Below are 12699 nucleotides of genomic sequence, written 5' to 3' on the forward strand. Positions count from 1 at the left end.
ATCTGGTGCTAAGATTTCCTGACATGTACAGAAGTGAGTTTCCTATATTTATTTCCCCTGAGACTTTTCCTTTGAATACTGCCATTTTATTATCTTCACTGCCCCACTCCCACCCCCGGCAATCTTATATCTGCCTGATTCTTGGGCCTAATGCCTAAATGAAGCTATTGCTCCTGAAAATTGTGTTAGATTTTAAATTCTTTCAGAGTCTATGTTTTGACACCTCACATGAATGCCGGTGGAGGTGGAAAGCAGAAAACCAATCAGCAGCCCTGTAGGAAATGTTAAAAGTTAACCAGTTCAGACAAATATTTGCCTCCAGCATCTTATAAGGTATTACCCATTGCCAGTTTTTATTGCCAGCATTCTCAAACCCACAAATCCAGCTGGAAAAAGAGACCAAAGACCATCACTGCCACCTCTACCCATTATCCCCTTAAGCTTCCTTCCCTCTGCCTGACACATGGTATAAAAGGAGAAGTAAAGGAGGCTGTGTGATGTGGCAAAATATTTAAGCAAGAAAGCATCAGATGGGTACACAATGAGCAACAAAGCCTAAGCAAAGAGTATAAATACAAAAGCAAGCCAGTAAATTATGAGATGGGGGAGTGTCCAAGATGTAATAGAGGCTATGTGAAGAAAGGTTTTATAGGGAAGGAGACCTCCAAGGTGGTGACACTTGAGTTGAAGGCTGAATGATGAGACCCATGGAAGGCCATGAAAGGAGCCTTACAGAAGCCATGTAGAATACCCAAGGACAGAGACTTCAGGCTACACACTAGGCTTGTGCATTATGGAGGCACAGAAGATGGAAACTCCTTTTAAACAAGTCCTGAGAGGACTCTGCTGTCCTTACCCTCTCTTGCCTCCCTTGCCTACCCAGCTTCACAGATGGCCATTATAGGACATCCATATCATCCATATCCCACAAGGTTGAGGAACATAGTTTTTTTTTGGGCCACAATGACACAGAACCACTTTTTATCTGGAGTTAACTATATGGATTAAAAAAAAAAACTGTAGAGAAAATCCACAAGTAACTTATCTAATCTGGTGATAGCACTTGGCATAAATAAATATATAAATAAATAAATAAATTTGTTTTTAAAAAAGAAAAGAAAAACATAAAATCTTTCTTTCTTTAGTTACATACAGTTTGTTCTCTCAGAAGAGGCTGACCCCTCCCGCCCCCAGCCAGCAGTTTGAATTGACCGAGAAAGAGTTCTTTCTATACCAGGCAATTATGCCATTGTTTTTTGTTATGGTGGTTAAGTAGAAAGAAGAATATTTAATATGTCTTAAAGATCCTCTGAATGTCATCAACCACTTATCCTTAGGGAAGAAAGGGAATCCAGAACCAGAAAATAAGAAACTATCATGTATTCTGGGTATGTTTTGGACTTTTGTGTTCTTTCATGAACAAAACTAGATAAGGAAAGTCCCAGAGGTTGTCTCTGGCAGGCCATACTGCAGGCGAGCACAGCTGTTGTGTGTAGGGATAAGCAACAGGCTCCAGCACTTTCCTACTTTCCTATGTGTTCTTCTCCAGTAAGAAAAATCAGAAGCCAAGGAGAGGTGAGAGTCTGGATTTCTACCTGCAAAGACAGATGTGATTCTTAAATGCCAGGGGATCTTATTGATTGGTTTCCTAATAGCTGTTAGTAGAAAGAAGAACATTTAATGTGTCTTAAAGATCCTCTGAATGTCATCAACCATTTATCCTTAGGGAAGAAAGGGAATCCAGGACCAGAAAAAAAGAAATGTCATGCACCATCCTGAGGGCAGTTTTAGGAGAGAAAAAAAGTAGCATAAAAAATGTCTAATCCCATGTGGTTTGGGGAAGGAGTAAAACCAAGCAGTCACAATGGCACTTCAGTCTAGGCATAGAAGATGAAGAAAGTACAGGAAATGCTGCACAGTGGTTTGACATGTAGGGTCAAATTGTTTAAGCTCAAATTTCAGCTCAGTTATTGATGGCATCTTAAGCATCTTATTTTATCATTCTGAGGTTCAGTTGTCTTATCAGTAAGGTAGGAGCCATAATGTTGAGAGCTCTTTGACCTCTTCAGGATTGTTCATATAATCTTATTTTTTTAATTTATGTATGTGTAGTGCCTGGCTATAGGTCAGCAGTATTAGTCATGTGACCCAAATCATTCACTATTAAGTTTTACTTTCCAGTTGAGGTTGGTTTGTTCTTTGTAGGAGACATTGAAATCAAGAACCTTCCTCACTCCTGTGGGACTGGCATTGTATTAGAGACAGATTAGGAAGGAAAATATATATTACTACTCTAAAGAATAAAAAAGTTATGTTTTTTTAAATGTTTTAAATTGGTTTTAAATATGAAATCACTTTTTAGAAGAATTAGTTGTATCTGTGACATGCTAGCTGTCTCTCTTTTGACAAATAGAAATAGGTATCTTGAAAAGTTTTCTGAGAGGCAATACTTAAGACTGTTTGAGCAAATAATTTAGAAATGAGAGAAATAAGAATGGACAACTAAAAATAGGAGGATCCAATTTGATAACCAAATGTTTATACCTTTTTTCATTCTAGGAGAAAAAATAGCTAGTAGAAGTGTAAAATAAACCCCTGAAGGGATCTAGAAAGTTACCGATTCATTCACTTAAACTCTGGAGCCTGACACATTCCAGCAATAGAATCTCAGATGCGGTAATATGAGTTTGGCTCATTCTGGCATGCTATACCTGTGGGTTCTTGGCCATATTGTTTGACCTCTCTGAAATTGAATTTCTATAAAAGTATAACTGCCTTATGTAAATTCCAGGACAATGGTGAAGATAAATGATAAAAGACCAGGCAGACACAAAGTCTTGTAGTTAAAATGGGTATAAAACATACTGTGGAGTTGTCTGTAGTTTATGATGCAAGGAAACCAGAATTTAGGTTCTCAGAATCCTATTAGTACTTATTCTGCTAAAATGAAACACATTTCAAGAGGACAGAATGGAGTTGGAATTGGGCTTGTCCATATTCTTTCAAGGGAACACATAGACAAACTTGCCTTGAGATTCCCCTGGAAGTGATGTGGAAGATGAGAGGAATCCAGCACGGTGATGGAGGGAGGCAGATGTAACAACAAAGATGGGAGACGAATGGAAAGTTTGTAAGCTTTTTCAGATCTAGTTCCAGTGAATAAACTATACCTACTTATTTGTAGTTCAATACAGAAGTTTAAGAGAACATGCTAATTCTAATTGCAAATTATATTGGAAAATGCAGTACAAAAAAATAACACATGTTTAGAATTAGCTGAAATAATTCATGAGACATAGCCTCCTGGCTGGGTCGTTTTTCCTAATCCTTAGTATCAGTTTTGACTTGCGTTATTGTTGGACAGACATCCTGGGGCTGTGGAGGAATGCTGCTCATTGCCAGTCTGGTGTTGTTCTTCCTTCCGTTATGTTCCTCCTGTTCTGTGTAGCAGGGATACTGTGCTTTGATGTGTCACTCTATCTGGAAGTCTTGCCAGGTCTTTTTCTGACTTTCAAGAACCTTTTACTCATGTAGACCACAGCAGCGGGTTCACAGCCTTTCTGTGTAAAGTCCACCCTCTCGTTTACTAGGCAATCTGTGTCCACTAATTAGAGATCTGTGGCAGGACAAAAACTCTGCCCTGTACTGTGTGACACACATGTTCTTGTGCTGATATACATGAAGACTCACATTGAACATTGAACATACACCCAGATATCATTCATGAAGGAAGGAGGATAGTTTAAAGCAAAAGAATCATAAATATAGGACCGCACAAGACAGCCTGTGACAATTGTCTTAGTTGGTGTTATGTTGCTGTGAAGAGATACCATTATCAAGGCAACTCTTTTTTTTGTTTGTTTGTTTGTTTGTTTGTCTGTCTGTTTTTCGAGACAGGGTTTCTCTGTATAGCTCTGTCTGTCCTGGAACTCACTCTGTAGACCAGACTGGCCTTGAACTCAGAAATCTGCCTGCCTCTGCCTCCCAAGTGCTGGGATTAAAGGTGTGCGCCACCACTTCCCTCAAGGTAACTCTTATAGAGCATTTAATTGAGAGTTTGTTTACAGTTTCAGAGGGTTAGTCCATAATCATCCTGGCAGGAAGTAGACAAACATGTTCTGGAGCAGTAGCTGAGAGCTTTACATCCTGATCCAGAGGCAGCAATCAGAGAGGATGGGGAGGGGAAGGAAAGGGAAGAGGGGAAGGGAAAGAAAAAGAGCTTGTATTCTAGGGCCTGGAGTGTAGGCTTTTGAAGCCTCAAAGCTCATTCTCACCCCCACCCCTGTAACACTCCTCCTCCAACAGAAACATACCTACTCCAATAAGGACACACTTTCTAATCCTTTGAAACAGTTCCTCAACTGGAGACTAAGCATGCAGATATATGAGCCTGTGGGGCTCATTCTCATCCAAACATATTCCTATATTTTAACCCTGTCTCTCCCTTCTTCCCTCACTTCTTGCTGGGTCTAGGTTTTGCTGTGCATCACCTACACACCGACCTTTGATATGAATGGGAGTGCTGTACTGAAGATTGCAGAGGTGAGTACCTCCTGCTTGTGTCTGATGCTCGCTGCTGCTTTGCACTCTGACTAAGGGGAATGCTTGACGAGATCTGAATAGCAGCAGAGAGACTCTCTGATCACTTCTCTGCTGACTGTGGGGAGTTTCTGCTGGTTTACTTTGTGGGAAACATGTGTGGCTGACTGGCCTTATTCCTGATGTGATGGGTCTCAGGGCTCTGTGTGCTTAGGTTTACTTCACTTGAGTAATTGCAAAGCCTTTTCTGTTTAAAAATCATTTTAAGAAACCAAATCTGAGATTTATGAAAGTGTTTATTGATTCAGTTCTATCTGTCTCATAAGCCCTGAGAAATATGTCTCATAATTATCACTAAAAAGGCCTTTTTTTCCTATCAGGGCTATCCTGGGGTCACATGTTCCTTTCAGCACCTTCTAAAATGTATCCAGCAGAAAAACTGGCTCCTTGAATGTCTGGCATGTGCCTTAGCTTCTGGAAATGCCAACCTTTCAGAGCTGTACTTTACCTAGAATAGTTTTCCTTTTGTTCCTTGAAAGGAATATTTTTAATATTTGGTTATTCCAGAAGGAGTACATGTTCAGACCACAGTGGTAATGCTTTTCCATATTCTGAAATTATGGAGAAGCATTCTACCACTGAGCTACATTTCCAGTTCAGACCATGTGGAAAAATGTCCAGTGCTGTCAAAAGAAATGCTGCAATTAACTAGTTGGCCGCCAGTACACCATGAAGCAGCTTTCAATTGTGGATCTGAGGAGATAGGCAAACATTTTTCTTTGGGATATTTATATGTCTCTGTGTATATAAGCAATAAAACAGCATTGTTACCAAAATTGTTTTCAACTGAATTTTAAGAGACATAGTGAGAGGTCTTATTATTTGGAGTTCATTTGTACATTTGTTTATTTGTTATAGGTCAGTGAAGTTTCTAAAGTTAGCAAGTATAGAGAAATTTTAAGCAAGCAACACGTACTATAACAAAGAATCACATCCAAAGACCTAGGTCTCTGTGTTCTGGCTGGAATACAAGCATACCCTTAGTACATATCTTTAGGCCCAAACAATGGCATCTAATTGAGGGGCAGACAAGGTGATGAATCAGAGAAAGATTTGACAGAATGAGTCAGAGATAGGATACCCCCAACTCTCAGGAGAACAGACAGGAAAGAGAGGTTACTTAAGAGCAGTGCAGGGAGAGTCAGTTCACTTTGGAGAGTCTAGTTGAGTGCAGGTGAGTTCATGCACTTCTGTTCAGTTCTGTTTGGTTCATATAGTCAGTGAAGTTCCGTTTGTGGAGTTCAGAGGCAGTTTTTCCAAGCAGAGCAATTCAGTCAGAAGCTGAGGGAAGTTAATTTGAGTCAATCAGCTTGTAGAGGAGTTTGAGTCAGAATGGCTGAGTTGAACCAGACAGCAAGAGTTCAGAGAGATCTAAGATGAGTTTATTCAGCAATAAGTTTCAGAGGCTGAAACACTCTAGGCCTAGGTTAGCAGATGAGGCCTAGAAGCTGAAACCTTCAAGGTCTGGGCTTGCAGAGATTAGATTATAGAAGCTTCCAGACCTAGGCCTAGGGATAATTACATAAAAAATGCTCTGGGCTCAACCTAAGCTGTGTATTTGTAAAGCTTGGGTCTGGCTCTCATCTCATTCCATCATCTGAGGAAATAAAAGCAACATTTACAAGCAAAAAGGTGTATTAGTATTCAGAAGGTTGTTAGCCCTTTGTCTTCTGAAGGAAGAGAGAGAAGCTACTCTTGTCAATGGAAAGGAGGAAGGGAGCAACAGGAGCCACAGTATCTTTGAGAAGGGAAGACCGCAGTGAGCCCCATGCTATCCTGGGGAGGAAGAGGTCACCTTACTCATTCTCATGGAAATTAGATGTTTATTGAGAGTTTCTGACAGTCAGAAAAAGACCCAGAAGACATGTGCAGAGAGAGTGATTCATTAAACTCAGAGGTCGCTGCCAAAATCAGAAAGGAAGAAACAACCAAGTGGAAAAAGGGTTAGACTAAGACTGGTGTAAAGGTAAAGGTCCTTGAGCTTAGTGGTAAATGAATGTGCTCGGAGTCTCCCTGTTTGGTGTGGATCCTCCCTCTCCCACTCCACAGGGTTCCTTAACCTTCTCACTCTCTGGCCCTTGTAGATCACAATTACCCCATTTCTTAGCAGGGATGTTCCAGTTAGACTCAATACCTACATTCCACACAAATGGTTGTTAGTGTATGTCCAGTACCATAGTGTACAGTGTTCACCATTGTCTTTTTAAAAATTTTTAGGGAAGCAACTTGGAAAAATAAAACAAGCTCCAAAAGTCACATAGAACTCTGGTAGAAAGGAATCCAGCTGTTCTTTGCCCTCTCATTGTGGTAGACACTGATGGCATTTACTCTGAAACTTGTTGATCAGGAAGTAAGATGTATACTTAAGTATGAAAAAGGAGGCTATTTCCTGGAGGTACTGTTGAAACCATAAAAGGATCATTAAGCTTTTCAAATGTAAATATAAAGGCAACTTTGATTTGTGTCTAACACAAGTTTGCTTAATTAACCTCAAGTAGGAAAGTTTTCCATAGCATACTTTCTATGTTATATGAGGAATTAAAAACAAAACAAACAAACAAAAAAAAACCCACCAGATTTGTTAAATGAACAATTACAAAATAAGCAAACATTATTAACTATTCAGTTTCAAGAACTGTCATTACTAGACCTCCACACTGATACATAGTCCTGATGGGTCAAGGTTCGGCATAGGCTTCTCTTTGCATTATGCACAAGTTATGAGACATATTGAGTTTTCCAAAGATAGTCACTGTCTTCATATAGAGGAAGGCTGAGGGTATAAAAATTGCCAAGGTCTTCAATAAAGGAAAAGGTCAAATCATAGCTAAAATCAGTCTTAGGTTGATTTAAAGATGGTTAATGACAGTGTCCCACTAGAGAATTGAGAACTGTCTCCAAGCCTGCGGAAGATTCCTCTATGGAATTTCTCAATGGTCAAAACCTTGGCTATTCTCTTCTATTTGATGGTTTGATCTTAGGTTCCTAGAAACGACTAGTATCTCCCCCCACTCTGACCCCCAGCAAGCTTGTTGGGCTTAGGAAAATGTTTTAGAATCGTTATTGTTGGGTTTTGATTTTTTACATTCTTATTTCCAGGAACTTCCCTTTTTAACTCCTTCTAACCACCCATCTTACTTTTCCAAAACACCAATTAATAAAAGCTATCAGTCATCAAGTCCCTGTGGCTCTTTTTCGTCATTTTTCTTTACACTCTACTACACTTTGGCTAAATACAGAACCACAAACCAAGTAAAGTTAATTTCCTTGCCCCAGATTCTACAGCTTGCTCAATAGCTTAGACCTTTTGTCTTGTGATCACGTGCTGCTGTTAACCACTCTGCTGTATTGCCCTCAGGGCTTCATCGGTGTTAGGAAAGGATGGACCTTTCCTGGGGCATTTAGTCAGAAAATGTAGACATGTTGTTTTTACAGATGAAGTTAAGTATGGATGCATTTAATTTTTTTGTGACCATATATTACATGGCCATTGGCGATATGCAGTTCTGCTACCTCAAGCAAGTTGAGATCAGAGTTGAGGAAATATTGGAAGGAATGTTGTTGTTGTTTGTGTTTGTGTTTTTATGTCCCTGAAACCCTTTTCTCTCTTCCCTGTGTACCATTTCTGTATTGGTTCTGGTTTGACTCTTCTGGCCTATCTGTTCATGTATTACTTGCTGCTAGATGGACTTTGAGAGAGCTAGTCTTTCATTGTAAGGGATTTTTGCATCCTTGTTTATCTCTGATTTGATGGTTCTGAGTGGAATTCCTTGTAGATAGAAGATGCAGAGAATTTTGAGAACCATTTACTTGGGGATCCTTCATGAGGAAAAGGCTAGGTGTCAGTAAAACCACAGACTGGGCAGAAGGCTCTAATTGGAGTGGTGCAGGAATTAATGAGGTAGGGTGTCTTAAACCATTTTTATTTGTGTATCCTCCCCTTCTCCCTCTCTCCTTCCCTTCCTTCTTCTTCCTCCCCCTTGCCGTGTGTGTGTGTGTGTGTGTGTGTGTGTGTGTGTGTGTGTGTGTATGCATTTGAGGCAATTTGATGGGGTACCTCTTTTTATTTCCCACTAATTTATTTTTTTATTCACTTTACACCCTGATTACTGCCCCTCCCTTGTCTTCCCAGTCCCATACTTACAAATTTCTCCCCCACCTCTCCTCTACCTTTCATTAAAGAAAGGGAGTCCCCCACCTTGGATACCAGCCCACCCTGGGACATCTAATCCTAGCAGCCCAACCAGACAATCCAGGTAGGGGGAAGGGGATCCAATTGCAGGGAACAAAGGCCAAGACAGCCCCCATTCCACTTGTTAGGGGATCTACATGAAGTCCAAGCTACACATTTGCCACAAATGTATAGCTTCTGCATGTTCCCTGGTTAGTGGCCCAGGTTCTGTGAGCCACCATGGTCCCAGGTTAGTTGGCTCTGTAGGTCTTCTGTGGTGTCCTTGTTCCCTCTATCTTGCTTACTTCTATCCCTCTCTCTTCATTAGACTCCCTAAGCTCTGCCTCATGTTTGACTGTGAGTTTCTGCATCTGCCTCCATCCACTGCTGGATGAAGCTTCTCAAGAGACAGTTGTGCTAGATTCCTGTCTGTAAGCATAGCAGACTATCATTAATAGTGTCAAGGGTTGGCTCTCTCGTATGGGATGGGTCTCAAGTTGAGGCAGTCATTGGTTGGCTCTTCAGTCTCTGCTTCATCTTTAGCTCTGGACATCTTGCAGGCAAGAAAAATTTTGAGTTGAAGGTTTTGTGGGTGGACTAATGTCCTCCTCCTTCCTCTGGAAGTCCTGCCTGGCTACAAGAGGTGGCCACTTCAGTCTCTATATTCCCCTCTGGTAGGAATCCCAGCTAGGATCACCCTCACAGACTCCTCATATCTCCGGGATCCCAGGCCTTCAGCTAGTCACCAGAGATTCTCTCCCCATGCTGCCCAATTTCCATTCTTACTCCCAGCCCTCTCCCACCCACCCCACCTGATTACCATTCCCATTGTCCCCCTCCTCACCTTCTCTCCTACCCAGTTTCCCCTCTCTAGATAGTCACCTCCAATGACTATTTAGTTTCCCCCTGAGGAAGATTCATGCATCCTCCCTTGGAACATCCTTATTACTGAGCTTTCTTGTGGTCTGTAGATTGTAGTATAGTTTTCCTGTTCTTTGTGGCTAATGTCCACTTATAAGTGAGGACATACCACACATGTCTTTCTGGCTCTAGGTTATCTCACTCAGGATAAAAATCTCAAGTTCCATCCATTTGCCTGCAAAATTCATAATATCTTTGTTTTTAATACCTGAGTAGTATTTCATTGTGTAGTTGTACCACATTTTCTTTATTCATTTTTCAGTTGAAGGACATTTAAGTTGTTTCTAGTTTCTGGCTATTACAAATAAAGCTGCTATGAACATAGTTGAGCAAGTGTCCCTGTGGTATAATGGGGCATCTTTTCGGTGTATGCCCAGGAGTGGTATAGCTGGGTCTTGAGGTAGAACTATTTCCAGTTTTCTGAGAAACCGCCAAATTGATTTCCAAAGTGGTTGTACAAGTTGGCATATGCCTATCTGTTACAAGTGTCCATCTGTTAGGAAGGAGGAACTCTTTTAGAAACAGTAAGAAATGGCCTGACAACTCATCCATCACCATGATCATCATCATTTAGTTTAGGTTTATGGTAATCGTCAAAACTTTTCCAATTCTCTGTGATCAACAAGCACTTGCAGTCTTCTCTATACAGGGGCTTTCTAACAGTTTAATCTCTTATCCTATGTCATCATTTGTCTCATTTATGTTTTAATTAGAAATACAGCTTCTCTTGTCTGCATAGAACTAATGATTCAGTAGCATACATACTTGCTTTTTATTTTGGTGCAGAAATGTCATTAACTCCATTCATACAGGAAAAAGAAAGTTGCATTTATACATCACTAAAGTGGAAGTTCTGTGTGCTTTACAATTCAAACCAAATTTCTCTTGAAGCATCTGCTTTAAAATTTGTGTTTGTTTTGGCCCAAATATGCTACTATATACCTCAGTGCTACTTCATGTAGTGATTCAATGCTTCATTTTACCCGTTACTGTTATTTTCACCCTTATGACTTATGACTTAAGGATTCTATGGTTTGTGCTTGCTTGTGCACTTGCATTTTCTGGCTCTTTTTCTCCTTTGAGGGCTTGTTCTACATCATTAACATCTATGATTTTGTTATCAGTTGTGATTAGCATGTCATAAAGCTGGATGTCCACACATGCATGGAATGATTAAAGTGTTCGTTACAGCTCTCCTCCCTGCCCTGGGTCTTACTGCATTCCCTGGTGATCAGGGGCCTTTGGTTTTTTATAAGGTATTTCAGCTGGTCTTTCACACTTCTGTCCAGGGTACAGACTTGAGGCTTTTTAAATTCTAAATAACAGATGTAAAGGAAATGCTATGGTAGAATGATACTGGGAAAGGGAAGAAACCACAGCTTCTTTACAGAAACCCAACCTGCCTTCAGACTTGGCATTCTCTTGACTTTTTTTCCAAGTGTGTTCATTTACTTCTGCCTTGTAGCAAAAGAAGCTAAGTATTTATACAATTTAAAATTCTCTGGTGTTGAATACAGTGTTCAAGTTTAAAAATATAAACCTTATTTCCACTAACTAGTTTAACAACTTATCACCATAGAAAGCTTAAGAAACGTTTTAAAAAACATTTTTAGCTATGCCATGCATAAATACAATTCATTGTAGTTATAGTCATCGTTACCCACTCATCACCCTCTCAGAATAGCTGATAAATTATTTCATTCTAAGCACCTAAATCTAGAGGTGTCAGAAAGAGATAATATTGTCTATGTTTAACAATATGTCTATTTATCATATTTAGTATTGTATTTCAAAATTTGGCACAATAAACACCTTAAGTTAATACTTTTTTCCACTGAGTAAATATGTTCATCATTTTCCTTAATAAAATGCAAATGTTGTGATATGTTTTGGCCAGTATTATTTCTGCAATATTATTAATTAAAAACAGTGAGACATTTACACTCAAAAAGATACTATTGATATTTGCAAAGTTCTTCTCTGTTTATAATGTTGTGCTATGTAAAGTTAGATTTTCCATAGATATTTTCATTCATAGGTTTCAAGGGGCTCATATAACGTCTTAAGGGAGGTTGTATGGTGTGTATGGCTCAGGGTTCAGGAGGATGTATGTTAAGTGTATTGTTGAGCTGCTCTTTCAAATTCAGTGCTTTAATGGACTTGGAGTCCTTGTTGAGGGCTGGAGAGACGGCTCAGCCATTAAAGGCTAAGCTCTCAACCAAAAATATAAGAGTCCTCTTTGAGTATATGTGAAATCTTATTTTAAACATCAAAAGTTACAAAAGATTTCAAAAAATCTAAGATATGAAGAAAATTATTTAAAGCCGTTAAATTGTGAAATACAAATGGTATTTGCATGTCTCAATAGACTACAGAGAAACTGGCTTCATCAAAATGCAACACTGTACTCAATAAGAAATACTTTAGAGTATTAAAGTTATTCCATCACATCTCAAAGGATAAGCTCTGGAGACCAAGCCACCATCGTAAAGGCTCATATAAACTACTGTGTATGTAAATCCATTATAATCTATAATTATTTGAAGAAATGGGCACATACTTTAAAATCGGCACTCAAGAAGCAAGTCAGAGCTTTTTGAGTTTAAGGCCAGTCTGTTTTACAAAGTGAGTCTAGACTAGCCAAGGCTACATAATGAAACCTGTCTCAAAACAAACAAACAAACAAACAAACAAACAAACAAAATTGTTTCTATTTTTTAAAATAGGAATTCTATCTAGAAGGAATCCATCTGAATCCAATGTTAAGTTTCAGATGTCTCTTATGAAATAGTAAGCAGTCTGTAGGGTATGAATTAAACTTTAAAAAAATATTTATTTTGTAGAGCTAAGAGTTATTGTAAATGCTAGAGCTCTGTTTGAACAACATATATAAAGCCTGAGTTCCATCTCAACACTGAAAAATAATAATGATAAACATGGGCTTTTGGTTAATTGTATTAAAAGACATATAGTGTGGCTTGCCAAGAAACTCTCATACCTTGAGCAAT

At 39.3% G+C, this 12699-nt stretch overlaps 1 protein-coding gene across 1 annotated transcript in view; it reads left to right on the top strand.

Annotated features, from left to right (window-relative positions):
- Arfgef3 (ARFGEF family member 3) overlaps positions 1 to 12699 on the top strand; it is a 165077-nt gene that overhangs the window by 61222 nt on the left and 91156 nt on the right. Inside the window, exon 5 of the mRNA XM_028782607.1 lies at positions 4474 to 4542. Coding sequence (XP_028638440.1) covers positions 4474 to 4542 — 69 coding nt within the window. The remainder of the gene's footprint in view (positions 1 to 4473; positions 4543 to 12699) is intronic.

Source organism: Grammomys surdaster, unplaced genomic scaffold, assembly GCF_004785775.1.
Source record: "Grammomys surdaster isolate TR1022 unplaced genomic scaffold, NIH_TR_1.0 806, whole genome shotgun sequence".
Taxonomy (NCBI): domain Eukaryota; kingdom Metazoa; phylum Chordata; class Mammalia; order Rodentia; family Muridae; genus Grammomys; species Grammomys surdaster.